The sequence below is a fragment of the Phacochoerus africanus genome, chromosome 1, assembly GCF_016906955.1.
Source record: "Phacochoerus africanus isolate WHEZ1 chromosome 1, ROS_Pafr_v1, whole genome shotgun sequence".
Lineage (NCBI taxonomy): Eukaryota > Metazoa > Chordata > Mammalia > Artiodactyla > Suidae > Phacochoerus > Phacochoerus africanus.
This window is the reverse complement of record NC_062544.1, coordinates 119,415,409-119,430,997: the sequence shown is the minus strand read 5'-3', so window position 1 is coordinate 119,430,997 and position 15,589 is coordinate 119,415,409. Positions and strand designations below refer to the sequence as shown.

Genomic DNA, 15,589 nt, shown 5'->3' with positions numbered 1-15,589 from the left:
ATCTCATTTGAGGGTTTTTTTTTTGTTTTTTTTTTCTGCTTTTCTTTTTTTTTTTAGGGCCACACCCTCAGCATATGGAGAATCCTAGGCTAGGGGTCCAATTGAAGCTGCAGCTTCTGGCCTATGCCACAGCCACAGCAACTCAGGATCCAAGCTATGTCTGTGACCTACCACAACTCATGGTAATGCTGGATCCTTAATCCACTGAGTGAGGCCAGGGATTGAACCCACAACCTCATGGTTCCTATTCAGATTCATTTCCACTGTACCACGATGGAACTCCTCTCATTTGGGTTTTGATTTGCATTTCCATAATGATATTGAGCATCTTTTCATATGTCTATTGGCCATCTTTTTAAATTGGGTTCTTTGGTTTTTTGACACTGAATTGTATGAGCTATTTATATGTTGTATGTGTTGTATATCAATCCTTTATTGGTCATATAATTTGCAAATATTTTCTTCCATTCGGTAGGTTGTCTCTTTGTTTTGCAGATGGTTTCCTTTCTGTGCAAAAGCCTTTATTTGTTTATTTTTGCTTTCATTTCCTTTACTTTAGGAGATGGATCCAAAAAGATATTGCTATGACTTATGTCGGAATGTTCAGCCTATGTTTTCCTCTAGGAGTTTTATGGTTTCTGGTCTTTCATTTAGGTCTTTAATCCATTTTAAGTTTATTTTGTATATAGTCTTAGAGAATGTTCTGATTTCATTCTTTTACATGTAACTGTCCAGTTTTCCCAGCACCACTTATTGAAAAGACTGTCTTTTCTCCATATTATATTCTTGCCTCCTTCATTGTAAGTTAACTGACCATATGTGCGTGGGTTATTTCTGAGCTCTCTGTCCTGTGTCATTGATCTATGTGTCTGTTTTATTTGCTGCCAGAACCATACTATTTTGATGACTATAGCTTTGTAATATACTCTGAAGTTAGGAAGTGTGATTCCTCTAGCTCTGTTCTTCTTTCTCAAGATTGTTTTGGCTCCCCAGGGTCTTTTGTGTTTCCATATAAATTTTAAAATTATTTGTCTTAGTTCTCTGATTCCATTGGTATTTTGATAGGGATTGCATTATATCTGTAGATTGCCTTGTGTAGTATGGTCCTTTTAACAATACTGATTCTTCTGATCCAAGAATATGGTATGTCTTTCCATCTGTTTATGTGTCACTTTCAATTTTTTCAGTACCTTATAGTTTTCAAAGTATAGGTCTTTTGCCTCCTTGGGTAGGTTTATTCCTAGGTATCTTAGTCTTTTTGATATGATGGTAAGTGAGATTGGTTCCTTAGGTTTTTTTCCCTCATACATCATTGTTAACGTATAGAAATGTAACAGGGATATTTCAGGGTGGAGCAGGCAGAAGTAGGGTTGAAAAGCGGCTGCAGCACCAACTGGAGGAGGCAGGAGGTGGGTGGGCAAAGTGAGCAGGAGCTGGGTGGTGAAGCACAAGATCCAGGTTCTGCAGCAGCAGCCAATGATGCAGAGGAGACGGCTGAGCACCTCCAGCCGGAAGTGGAGGGAGAAAGGTGGGCCTGGTAACAGGCTGAGGTGGTCTCCTTGAACCATAGGCCAGCTGGCTGAAGAGGAGCTGGACTTTGCTCAAGAGTGCCTGGCCACTGCTCTGCAAAAGCTGGAAGAAGCTGAGAAAGCTGCTGATGAGAGTGAGAGAGGTATGAAGGTTATTGAAAACTGAGCCTTAAAAGATGAGGAAAAAATGGAAGTACAGGAAATCCAACTCAAAGAAGCTAAGTACATTGCAGAAGAGGCAAATAGGAAGTATGAAGAGGTGGCTCGTAAGTTGATGATTATTGCAGGAGACTTGGAATGCACACAGGAGCAAGCTGAGCTGGCAGAGTCCCATTGCTGAGAGATGAATGAGCAGGTCAGACTGATGGACCAGAACCTGAAGTGTCTGAGTGCTGCTGAAGAAGAGTACTCTCAAAAAGAAGACAAATATGAGGAAGAGATAGAGATCCTTACTGATAAACTCAAGGAGGCAGAGACCCGTGCTGAGTTTGCTAAGAGATCAGTAGCCAAGCTGGAAAAGACAATTGATGATTTGGAAGGTAAACTGAAATGCACCAAAGAGGAACACCTCTGTACACAAAGGATGCTGGGCCGGACTCTTCTTGACCTAAATGAGATGTACAGCACCCCAGGCCCACCCTGCGGCCTCTCCTTCCTCTGACACCTGCTCCGCCTGAGGCCAGCCTGCCCGAAGCTGACCTCTAAACTGAGGGCTGATCTTTAATTGGAAGGCTGCTGTCTCCTTTTGCCACCTCTCCCACCCCCACCCCTTTGCCCTTTTCAGAAAACTGTCACTGCCTCTCCTGAGAGATTCCAGTTGGGCTAGAGGCTGAGCTCCTTTTTAACAACTTTTAAGGGAATGTGAACACAATGCAAAATGTCTTTAAAGCAGTCATGATGTGCTTATTTTGTAATTACCTTTTTTTGTTATTGTTGATGTAGCAACCATTTGTAAAAAACATTCCAGATAACTCCACAGTTTTGAAGCAGCAGTTTAATCCCTTTCTCACTTTTGAAAGGTAACTTTTCAGCTTAATGCATATTGCCCTTTCCATAGAGGAAGGATAACAGTGTGGCCTGCCTTACTGAGAGCCAAACAGCCCAGAGAAAGATTTCATTATGGGAAGCCTTGTTCCTCTGTAAAAAGTACTCGCCAAACCAGAAAGGTGATTCCAGGAGTTAGCCCCCAGAAAAAGTGCTGTTCAGGTTTTCAGCTTTACCACTTTAGGCAACTTTGATGTTTTTCATCAGAAGTGACCAAACAAATTAAGATGATGAGACCTCTCTCAGGCCAAATCCTCTACCCCATTCCCAGCTGCTCATAGAATAGATCATGTGCCCCTTATGCTGCAGTAACCACTTATTTGCTCTTCCACCTCCTTGAAAGAGAGAAAATTATTTTTTGCCACTTATTTAACCCTGTGAAACTCATCTCATCACCCTTTTCTGGGTCTGAAGCTGCTGTCTCTAAAAGTGCCATCTCACTGTGCTTTGTGTCAGTTAGTACTGGAGAAATCTTGAATAGCTTATGTACAAAACTTTTTAAATTTTACATTACTTTGAAATTTTGCTTCTTTGGGGTTGGGGCACACTAGTCACCCCATCTGGCTGTGAGTTCTCTACAGTCTAGACTGGCAGTGTGCTGATCATTTAAAGTTTCTTTCCTTATACAATTCACACACACACCCCCTTTTGGTGAGGTTTCAGTGAGGTCTGTTAGGTGTGCATCATGTAGCCTAATTGGCTTAAAATGTACTCTTCTTTGTGGTCTCTTTGGAGGCTGATTGGGAGAAAGAAAAACCAATAATGTAGCTGTTTTGATACTGAAAATTGATGTGTCTTTTTGAAATAAGGAACCAGTCCCTCAAAAAAAAAAAAAGAAAGAAAGAAAGAAAAGAAAAGAAAGAAATGCAACAGATTTTTGTATACTAATTTTGTATCCTGCAACTTTACTGAGTTCATTGATGAGCTTTTGATGGTGTCCTTAGGATTTTCTATGTGTAGTATCATGTCATCTACAAGTAGTGATTGTTTTACTTCCTCCTTTCCAGTTGGGATTCCTTTTATTTCTTTTTCTTATTTGATTGCTGTGACTAAGACTTCCAAAACTGTGTTGAATAAAAGTGGAGAGAGTGAGGAATACCGTTGTGGTTCAGTGGGTTATGAGTCTGACTAGTATCCATGATGATGCAGGTTTGATCCCTGGACTTACTCAGTGGGTTAAGGATCCTGCATTGCCACGAACTAAGGTGTAGATCACAGATGTGGCTCAGATCCCACATTGCTGTGGCTGTGGCAGTGGCATAGGCTGGCAGATGCAGCTCCTATTCAACCCTAGCCTGGGAACTTCTATAAGCTGCAGGTGCAGCCCTAAAAAAGAAAAAAAAAAAAAGTGGTGAGGGTGAGGGTCCTTATCATGTTCCTAATCTTAGAGGAAATGCTTTCAGTTTTTCACCACTGATTATGATGCTATCTCTGGCTTTGTCACATGTAGCCTTTATTATGTTGATGTATGTTCCCTCTACGCTCACTTTCTGGAGAGTTTTTATCATAAGTGGATACTGAATTTTATTAAAAGCCTTTTCTGTATCTATTGAGATGGTCACATGGTTTTTATTCTTCAGTTTGTTAATGTGGTGTATCACATTGATTGATTTGTGAATATTGAAAAATCCTTGTAACCTGGGATAAATCCCAGTTGATCATGGTATATCATCCTTTAATGTATTGCCGGAGTCAGTTTGCTAGTTGAGGATTTTTACATCTATGTTTATCATTGATATTGGCCTGTAATTTTCTCTTTTTGTGGTTTCTTTGGTATCAGGGTGATACTGGTCTCATAGAATGAGTTTGGAAGTGTTCCTTCCTCTGTGGTTTTTTTGGAATATTTTCATAAGGATGCTAACTCTCCTCTAAGTGTTTGGCACAATTCCCGCATAAAGCTGTCTTGGACTTGTGTTTGTTGTGAGCTTTTATTTATTTTTATTTTATTTATTTTTTAGAATAACAAAAAATATTTTACTAAAACATAAGATTTATATAAGTTTCCAAATGACCCATACAAAATGGTCACACACTTTTTCTTGAAGGGAAGACTCTATTCTTGACAGCAAAATCACAATTAATGAGCAAAATCAATGAGCAAAATTAATAAATGAGGGCTGTGATGTTTGTTTAATGTTCTCATTTTGGTTGAGACAATCAAGCTTGTCCATCTACAGTGTCTAAATAAAATTCGACTTGGCTAGAGAGCATATTTTAAAGAACTGTTTAGCTGCTTTTAGCCAATGCAATTAGGTTACCATAAAAAGGGCGAAAGGAACCCATAAAATTAAAAAAACTACCTCCCTCCCAAAAAAAAAATAAAGAAAAATGCCCACGCCCCTGCAGCTAACACTGACAACTGCCTTCCTTCACGGTGCTTTATACTTAAACCATGATAGGAGAAAGTAATAAAAGCAGAGAGGGACCACTGCTTTTAAACATTTAATAACAATCCAGATGCTACTTCTAGCTTCTGCTCATACTTTGCAGGACAAGACATGGATTTGCTAATGTGCATTTAATCACCAAAGGACTGAAGCTGTCTGGGCTTTTATTCTGTAATGTTTCTAAGACTGTCCATTAAATGCAAACAAAAAAGGAAGAAGTCTTGGCAGAACAGGAGAAGTAATGAACACTTGAATGATCAATCGAGTTAAATATTATTTATTGCATGTAATCTAGTCTACGCTCTAGCTGTTTCTTTGGCTTGGGCTTTGTTGGCCTTCTGCTGCTGTGCTACCTCATTTGCTAATGGATCATCTGGATTGGGAGCACTTAACAAAGTCTAGGTTGATAGCAGAACTGTGAGGATCTGCATTGCTGGGGACCACTTATCTTCCAAAATATCTAAACATATTCTTTCCAACTTGTCTACATTATGATGATAAATTTTGGTCATGAAATGTACTTCAGGGGCTGCTACTGGATATTCTTCTGGAAGGAATAGTTCAAGTTTAAAAGTCCCTCCCTCAAAGGGGGAGTGCTGGAGGGCAGCTATGACCAAATGAAACTAAAGGGCATTGCTCTCATCTGGTTATTCTTTAATGCCAGGAACTGTAAAGGGCGTGGCTCTCATCTGGTTCTTCTTTAATGCCGGGAACTGGGTCTGCCAGCAAATGCTAGGTTTTCTTGATAATCCTGCAGGGCAACCTGGTCATCTTGTCAAATCCCAAGTACAGCCTCTGGTCTCATCTTCTGTTGTGAGTTTTTAAATTGCTGATTCAATTTCATTACTGGTAATTGGCCTATTCATACTTTCTATTTCTTTCTGATTCAGTCTTGGGATATTGTACCTTTCTAAGATATTATCCATTTTTTTCTAGGTTGTCCACTTTATTGGCATATAGTTGTTCATAGTAATCTCTTATGATCCTTTGTATCTCTGTGGTATCATTTGTAGCTTCTCCTTTTTCATTTCCGATTCTGTTGATTTGGGCCCTCTCCCTTTTTTTCTTGATGAATCTGGCTAAAGGTTCATCAACTTTGTTGATCTTTTCAAAGAACCAACTTTTAGTTTCATTGATCTTTTTTGTTGGTTTATTTTCTCTGTTTAATTTATTTCTGCTCTGTTCTTTATGATTTCTTTCCTTCTACTAACTTTGGATTTTGTTTGTTCTTCTTTCTCTAATTGCTATAGATATAAGGTTAGGTTGTTTATTTGAAATTTTTCTTGTTTCATGAGGTAAATCCTGTTGCTCTTAAAACTTCTTTTACTACTCACAGTAGGTTTTAGATTGTTGTGTTTTCATTTTCGTTTGTCTCTATGTGTTTTAAATTTTCTCTTTGATTTGAATTGCCTATCCATCTCCTAGGCCAATTTTTCTTCATACAATTTTTTTTCTTTTTCTTTTTTTTTTTTGCTGCACCTGAGGCATGCAGAAGTTCCCAGATCTCAGGGATCAAAGCCATGCCACAGCAGCAACCGAAGCCACTGCAGTGATAATGCCAAATCTCCAACCCATTGCTCCACAAGAGAACTCCATCTTTGGAAAATTTTTTTGTGGCCACACCTGTGGCATATGGCAGTTCCCAGGCTAGGGGTCAAATCAGAGCTGCAGCTGCAAGCCTACACCACAGCCACAGCAACACAAGATCTGAGCCTGTTTGTGACTTACACCGCAGCTCACAGCAACACCAGATCCTTAACCCGCTAAGCGGGGCCAGGGATCAAACCCACGTCCTCATGGATACTAGTCAGATTTGTTTTCACTGAGCCACAAAAGTTCCCAGGCTAGGGGTTGAATCAGAGCCATAGCTGCTGACCTACACCACAGCCACAGCAATGTGGGATTCGAGTCATGTCTGCAACCTACGCCACAGCTCACAGCAACGCCAGATCCTTAACCCACTGAGCTAGGCCAGGAGTCAAACCCACATCCTCATGGATACTAGCAGATTCGTTTCTGCTGCACCACAAGAGGAACTCCCTCCTGGACTATTTTTTAAAAATTAATTTATAGGAGCTTTTTATGTAAATTATACACTTAGCAAAAGAAACAGTATATAAAAGGAGTTTTACGTGTTTAGACTCAAGAACAGTTGCCGTTTACTAGCCTCAGTTTCCTCATCCATAAAACAGACATTTTAAGCTTGAAAAATAATAATCCATGATTTGTCAAAGATGAATTTTTTGGTAAAATCAGAAATTGTTTTTTTTTCAGAATGCTTTTTCAACACTTACTGCTAATAATGATTTTTTTTCTTTTCTAGCTTATTATTGCATTGAATTATATAACTAGATTTCCAAGTGTAAAACCATCCTTATATTCCTAAAAAATCCATCTTGGTCAATGATTCCTTATTCTTTTAATTTTTAATTTATTCCCTTTTGATGCTTTTATGGCTTTTTATATGCATTACCTAATCGCCTGGTACAAAATTTTGTCAATTGTAGCCCCATTAATAGTAAATGTGAGTGCCTATTTCTCAATAATTTGTATCCTTTTTTAATCTTTGCTGATTTATAGGTGAGAGTATGTGCACCTGGGTGATTCTATGACATTAATTTGACTCATTCCTGATTGTACCAACCTCTTTCTATCCCTTATCAAAACATCTGACATATATTTAATTCCCTCCTCCCCTTGCCCCAATCTTGCTTTTTTTTTTTAATTTCCCAAACTTTTCTGAAACTTTAATTGGAATTGCTTATATTTCCTGTATACTGTGTGGTTCCTGAAGGGCCTTGAAGTGTCTTTAGCTTGGTCTCCTAGAGGGGTCCTGGCATGGTGCCAGCTGGAATAATATCCAGGACAAATTCTTTTTATCATCACTGTTAATATAAAGTTCACATCAAACTCTGTACTTTCTGAAATTTGGATTTCCCCTTGGAATCATTCTATGGGTAAGGAAGGTCATACTCATTTTGGGGTATGTTTATCATCCTTCACCACAAATCTTCTGATATTACCCATTATCTTCTTACCCTTACAGAAGCTGTGCATTTCTCCCACCATTTTTCTCCTGGGCTTTTTTTTTTTTTTTCCTTTCTTCCTTTCTTTAGGGCTGCACCTGTGGAATATGGAAGTTCCTAGGCTAGGGGCTGAATTGGAGCTGCAGCAGCTGGCCTACACCACAGCCACAGCAACATGGGATCTGAGCCACAAATGCAACCTACACCACAGCTCACAGCAGTGATGGATACTTAACCCACTGAGTGAGGCCAGGGGTCAAACCCGAAGCCTTGTGGATACTAGTGGGGTTTGTTTCTGCTTAGCCACAATAGGAACTCCCTCTTTCCTGGTCTCTTGATTTCACCTCCTAATGGTTTTTAAAGTCAACAAATTAAACAAATGAGTCATCTGGAGTTTTTTCTCCTTTTCTTGTTTCTCTCTCACCATTAACCCTACTTATTGTCCCTGCCTCCTTCCTGTGCCTTTTTTCCTCCAAAGCTCCTTACACAGAGTCTGGAATTTCAAATTAAATCCGAGATCTGACACTTAGTGTCTGTATAACGTCAAGTAAGGCACTCATCCTTCTACACCCCAGTTTCCTCATCTGTAAAATGGGAGGAATAATACCTTACCTGCTGTGTTATTTTGTGAATTAAATGAGGTGATGCATGTAAATCAGTGCCTGGTGTGCACTAAGCACTCAGTAAATGGTAGCTGATTCAGAGATTGTGACAGACACTCATGACATTCTTGGATAAATGAAGCCCTATGTTAGCAAGGGAATGTTCTGTACACTTGCCTTCTTGGTTCTTATAGCTTTCTTGTGCAAGGTGCTAATTCTGTCTGTCTTGTGCCCTTGTCAGCCTCCATCTCTTTCTCTACCTCTTCGTGATCGGATAACTTGTTGCAACATCCCCAGGAGTGGTTTGTTCTCTTCCTTCCAGAAAGCAAAGCCAGCTTCTTTCATTTGTTTGTTTGTTTGTTTGTTTTGTTTTGTTTGTCTTTTTGCCACTTCTTAGGCCGCTCTCGCAGCATATGGAGGTTCCCAGGCTAGGGGTCCAATCGGAGCTGTAGCCACCGGCCTACGCCAGAGCCACAGCAACGCAGGATCCGAGCCATGTCTGCGACCTACACCACAGCTCACGGCAACGCCAGATCGTTAACCCACTGAGCAAGGGCAGGGACTGAACCCGCAACCTCATGGTTCCTAGTCGGATTCGTTAACCACTGCACCACGACGGGAACTCCAGCTTCTTTCTATAATGTGCTGCTCACTCAAAGTTCATTACATTGACTCATCTGTTCGTTCAAATATGAATTGAGACCCACCTTGTCTAAAGTACATTTATTGTTGGACAAGATTGCCAAGTTGCCTTCAAGTTGCCATTAGCCTTTAAGAAGATCACCCATGTATCTAAGAAAAAACAAATTCAGTATAAGGGATGTGTCATAAAAGACTGACATGTAAAATACTCTGGGAATTCAAAGAAGGGAGAGAGTTCTTTTAACTTGGGAAAGCAGAGTTTATTTGATGAGGTAGCATTTGAACTGGTCAAAAGGATTAATGGTTTTAGACACTGCAAATAAAGGAAGAGGACTCAGAGACAGCTGTGGGTTGAAAGGCATTATGACATTTAGAACTGATTCTGTTTAAAAAATTTGACATACTCAAAAAGTAAAGTTCATTCCCTCATGTAACTGAAACATCCAGGGAGTAAAGTGGCTCCAGGTAGCATCTGATCTGGAGTGCAAGTGTGGCTACCTGATCTTGGCTTCTTGTACTTTATCTCTTGGCTCCAGACTCTGTGGGTTAATTCCAATCTCAGGTTCTTGTCTGATGGTAGCAGGACAGCAACAGCACCTCTGGCCTCAGATCCACACAACTTCAAAGAATTTAGAGTGAGTCTTTTCTCCAAAAGCCCAGCAAGAGTCTCTACTTGGATTGGGTCATGTCCATTCCTGAATCAGTCACTATGACTGTAGGTATGATCACCTAGGTATATATCATATGCCCACCCCAGATAGTAGAGTTCCACTGCCGGAAGTATTTAGATTGAAAGGGTTCATTCTCCAGAGGAAATTAAGAATAGTACCACTTTAAGATAAGCAGAAAAAACAACAGATGTTCACTCACTGCTAAAAAGAGACCAGCAAATAGTACATTCTGATTAAAATGTAAGCTGCTTAAAGGGGAATTAAAAGAGATAGCTCTAGAAATACAATTTGGGGCCAGATTGTGAAGTACCTTGAATAGGAGACTAAGATGTTTTAGACTTTAATTTGGTGGGGTACACTGTAAACCAACTATAATGGAAAAAATAAAAATCATTAAAAAAAATTTGGTGTAGAATACTGAAGAAATATTCAAGATGCTAATTCTAATCCAAACCCTGCATGGTGAGGTATACTCTGGCCACATTGTTATAGATATACTGATCAGAGAGGGAGAAGAAACAAGAGGTACACATGATATAGAAAGACTATGAATATCTAAACTGTAATTGGTAATGGGCATGGAGAAGAGGAATGTAAGAGGATGAAAGAACTGGAACCAACACATAGTTGGCTACAGTTAGATAATGCATAAGGTGTCAAAAGATGTTTGCTTTTGAGTGGGATTAAACTAATAAATCAACAAATAATTTACATTTGCCTTTTTGCAAAAATTTGAATCATTAAAATTTTGTTTTACTCAGGTTAATGTTAAAATTAGTTTGAATTTTCCAAGAAGAGTAACTAGAAGGGGTAAAATGTAGGAGAGCCAAGATAGGCTGTGTGTTTGGTGTCAGGAAAGAGAGTCTTGTGACAGAAAGTGTGGGCAATATACACAAAAACCAGAATCAGGAATTGTATGTCAGGGTGATTGTTGTATAAGTTGAAAAATGAACATAATGAATTTTGTTTTTCCTTTATAGGACTGGTATAATTCAGGAAAACCTTGTGTGTTTTGGCTCTCAGGTTTCTTTTTCACCCAAGCCTTTTTAACTGGAGCTATGCAGAATTATGCCAGAAAATATACCATCCCTATTGATTTACTAGGATATGAATTTGAGGTACAGTAACTCCTTAAACTCCATAGTTTATCATTACATCAAAAGGATGTATTTAAGCAAGGAGCATATGGAGAATTCATATTTAATAGCCCATTGCAAACAGTTCAACTTCTTTCCATTCTTTGTGTTTCATGAAGAAAGTATGCATTTGTCTTACTGTCTCTATGAGAGTACTTTCAAGTCTTCTTTTTTGGGAAGTGAGACTGTGCCCACAGCATGTGGAAGTTCCCAGGCCAGGAATCAAATCTGCATCACAGCAGCAACACTCAAGCCTTTGCAGTGACAAGGCTGGATCCTTAACTTACTGCGCCACTAGAGAAATCTAAGAGAATTTTTTATACATTGGTATTCAACTCAAATAATCTAATGCTGCTTTTCTGTTTTAGCAAAAAAAAAATTGGGGGGGGGTTGGTCTTTTTGCCTTTTCTAGGGCCATTCCTGTAGCATGTGGAGGTCCCCAGGCTAGGGGTCTAATTAGAGCTGTAGCTGCTGGCCTATGCTAGAGCTACAACAACATGGGATCCGAGCCATGTCTGCAACCTACACCACAGCTCACGGCAACATCGGATCCTTAACCCGCTGAGTAAGGCCAGGGATCGAACCCACAACCTCATGGTTCCTAGTCGGATTCGTTAATCACTGAGCCACAATGGGAACTCCCGTTTTAGCAAAAATTAATATGAGGTACAGTAAAGCCAGATAAAATTTCAAAAAGTACTAAATTATACTTTTTCACATTTACATTTTACTGAAAAAGCTTAGTTTAAGAAGCTGTTATATAGAGGAGTTTCCCTGAATCTGAAGATTTAGCCAATCTTTTCTTTATGAGACAAGTTGTCTAGGGAGGAAATCATTACTAGTGCATGCTTCTACCTTCAGGTTATTCCTTCTGATACATCTGAGAAAGCACCAGAAGATGGCGTTTATATCCACGGATTATATCTTGATGGAGCACGCTGGGACAGAATAAGGTCAGTAGTTTCAGCTGCAAAGACCACTTCAGTTGTAGCAGAGTCATAGGTGAAATAAGCTGTCTTCTGCCTTTCTTCCCCTCACCCATCCTCCAACCAAGAGGCTACTTCTAGAGAATATGACAAGTAATAAATGTTATCAGAATTCTTGCGATAAATTATTACTCAGGCTGGGCCAATCAGTGAGTAATTTTAGGTTCAGAACAATGTTTTTTGTCTTTTTTGGGGGGTGGGGGTACGCTTGCAGAATATGGAAGTTCCCGGGGCAGGGGTTGAATCCAAGCTACAGCTGCCAGCCTATGCCACAGCCACAGCAATGTGGGATCCAAGCCACGTCTGTGATATACTCACAGCTCAATGCAATGCCAGATCCTCAACCCACTGAGTGAGGCAAGGAATCAAACACGCATCCTCCTGGATTCTAGTCGGGTTTATTACTGCCGAGCCATGATGGGAACTCCCTGTACAATTTTTAGTTAATATTTCAGTGGTCTTACTAGTAGAAAAGTCCTTTTTGTGTTTTGTAACAGTTACCTCCCATTTTCTGATATGTAGCAGCGCCTCAATTTTAAACAGTTTATGTTTATAGTAAAGTTCTTACTTCTACTGAGGAGTGGCAAACTTTTTCTTGTATTTTGATAACATAGTAGAGAAATATTTAAAATAAATACTGAATCTCCAGCCTAGAAAATAAGCAATGCTATTCCTGTTTAAGATATAAAAAGGTAAGAGAAAAAGGGAAAGATTATTTTCCTTAGAGCCCTGCTCTTTAACAATCTGTTACTAAGCATTAATTTCTATTTCCAGAGTCAGGGTTAGACTTTGCTCTCAAGGGAGGGCTAAAGGCCAAGGCAGGGAAAATGGCTTAAGAAGGAGCAAGAAGATGATTCAGAGACAGGAATATAAGGAGACTTAGCGGCACATAGTTCACTTGATTATTTCTGTCTTCATTTTTATCATTCTACTGACATTTCCCTTAACTTACTTTTCTTATGTGTATTCATCTTTTCATTCCTTTTTCCCTTCTTCTTACAAGCAAACAAGCAAACAATGTAGCAAAGGGAAAATAAACGACATTTATTTTAGATAGATCTATGTCTGAATCCTGAAACTGGCACTTAAGAGCTGTGTTACTGTGAGAACAGTATGCAACCTCTTAAAGCCTACATTCTTCATCTGTGAAATAGGAGTAAGAATGGGGACAAGACTAGGAAGTTCCCATCGTGGCTCAATGGAAACAAATCCAACTAGTATCCATGAGGATGCAGGTTCTATCCCTGGCCTCACTCAGTGCATCAAGGATCTGGTATTGCTGTGAACTGTGGTATAGGTCACAGATGCAGCTCAGATCCCATGTTGCCGTGGCTGTCGTATAGGTTGGAAGCTGTAGCTCTGCTTCAGCACCTAGCCTGGGAATGTCCATATGCCATGGGTATGGCCCTAAAAAGCAAAAAAAAAAAAAAAAAAAATGGGAACAAGATCATTATGAAGGTCAAATGTAACAGCATAGTGTCTGCCTCATGGATAGTACTTTAAAAATGGCAGGAATTGAAGTTCCTTTCCATAATTTTTTTCTGTGTCTCTCAGTTCTTCCTTGCCTCTTCCTTGGTTTTGTTTTGTTTTTACATTCCCCCCCCCGCGTGGCTCTTTTCCTCTTTATATTAAAAGCCAATATCTAAGTATCAATTTCTATGATGCAAATTTCATTTTATTTCTAATAAACATTTGTCAATTTCTCTTCACAGCGGATTGCTTGCCGAACAACACCCCAAACTTCTCTTTGACCTGATGCCAATCATATGGATAAAACCAAGTACATACATTTCTAACATAATTTTGTAGAGTTTTAGGGAGGATAATGATAGATATTTTTAACTGTTTCCCCAGATAAGTCTGCTCAAACCTATTAGGATTTTTGTTCAATTATAGTAAATAGTGACAATGTTTACACTGGAAATGTACTGTTCCTCCTTTCTGTGTTGCATTTATATTATTTTAAGAATATCATTTTGCCTCTTTTTGCCCTTATCCCATAGGATATTACATTTTATTTGCTCCTCCCCCACACTTCTACTTTTTCAGAGTCTAGAGTTTCCCATCAATATTTTGATTCTGAAGTGCCTTTGTACACCTCTCAGAGACACAAATAGGCTTGACACAGTCTCTAGCTAGTGACTAGAGTTTTCTGGCTATAAGAAACTCCTAGGCCTACGAGCCAGCCATGAACCCCAAGGTATAGATGTTGCAAGCCACTTGGTGTGGAAGCAATTTTGTCCCCCTTGGAAAACCTACTTACATCTTCCCTCCTCCTGCAATCATCATTTTCCTACCAAATCTGGAAAATTGATGTTAATTCTTTAGTTTTTTTCTTCTCCATTTTTGTGTTCTCAAATAACTATAAATGAAAACCCTTAAAAGTCATCCAATCACCACTTAACCCATTAAATATTTTTATTTTTAAAGCAATTCATTTATAACTATGATAAATGTGGCCTCACTTTAGAAAGATTTCTAATATCTCACATCTGGCTTTTTAAGGATTGTGTATAGATTCTTTCTGTGAGTAGGTAAGAGTTGGTGTATTTTTCTTAGTAATAACCTGCTGAAAACAGTAACTTCATCTTCTAATTTATGAGTTTCTTGTATTAGAGCTCTAAGCAGCTGTGTTAATCTTTTTGTGTCTCCCCATAACCTATGCTATATTTTATTCCTTATTCCCTGCCTTCTCTTTCTCTCCCAGGTCCTCTTGAGTGTTTTCATACCTGCTTAGCAATCAGGTCTTTAAAATCAATTCCTTTTCTCTAGAATCATGCACCTTATGAAATCATTTGTCTTGTTTCACAACCATAATTATATGCCAACTGTAAAAACTAAAAACAACAACCTTAAAATGTTCAAATATCATAATTGTGATCTTAGATTTAGTAATGGTCACTTTATTACAAGGTAAATAGTTGTTCTTTTAGTAACAGTGGCTGTTTTTCCTTTACCAAATGATCTCTCTCTCTTTTTTTTTTTTCAAGCTAAAAAGGCTCAGATTGTGAAGTCAAATGCTTATGTCTGTCCCCTTTACAAGACAAGTGAACGTAAAGGAACTCTTTCGACCACAGGACATTCTACTAACTTTGTCATTGCAATGTTGTTAAAAACAGACCAACCCACTCAACACTGGATCAAACGTGGGGTTGCTTTGCTTTGTCAATTGGATGACTAAAATGGACAAATTAAGAAAATATCTGAAGGAAATTTTTTTTTAAATCTTCACTTATTGAAAATATATATATTATAAAACCCAAGTATCTTGATGTAAGTCTTTTTTTTTTTTTTTTTGGCAGTATCTGTGGCGTGCAGAAGTTCCCCAGGCCAGGGACTGAACCCACACTGAACCTGTGCCACAGCAGAGACCCAAGCCACATCAGTGACAATCCACTGTGCCACAAGAGATCTTGGTGTGATTCTTTTAAATGGTCTTTCCATTGCTCTCCATGATGAGAAAATAAATAAATAAGTAAATAAATAAATAAATGTTTATTTGAAGCATATGGAAAACTTTTGAAACTTCTACTTAGTTGCTTTTTTAGTTTGATATATATGTGAAA

The 15,589-nt window shown here is 38.9% G+C and overlaps 1 protein-coding gene and 2 pseudogenes across 1 annotated transcript in view; 2 read left to right on the top strand and 1 right to left on the bottom strand.

The window, feature by feature from the left end:
- DNAH12 (dynein axonemal heavy chain 12) overlaps positions 1-15,228 on the top strand; it is a 236,067-nt gene extending 220,839 nt beyond the window's left edge. Inside the window, exons 71-74 of the mRNA XM_047777497.1 lie at positions 10,882-11,019; positions 11,899-11,990; positions 13,736-13,803; positions 15,014-15,228. Coding sequence (XP_047633453.1) covers positions 10,882-11,019; positions 11,899-11,990; positions 13,736-13,803; positions 15,014-15,204 — 489 coding nt within the window. The 3' untranslated portion in view covers positions 15,205-15,228. The remainder of the gene's footprint in view (positions 1-10,881; positions 11,020-11,898; positions 11,991-13,735; positions 13,804-15,013) is intronic.
- On the top strand, positions 1,560-2,378 carry LOC125125849 (tropomyosin alpha-3 chain-like; annotated as a pseudogene).
- LOC125125854 (ubiquitin-conjugating enzyme E2 N-like) lies at positions 5,227-5,731 on the bottom strand (annotated as a pseudogene).
- Positions 15,229-15,589: the final 361 nt, after the last annotated feature.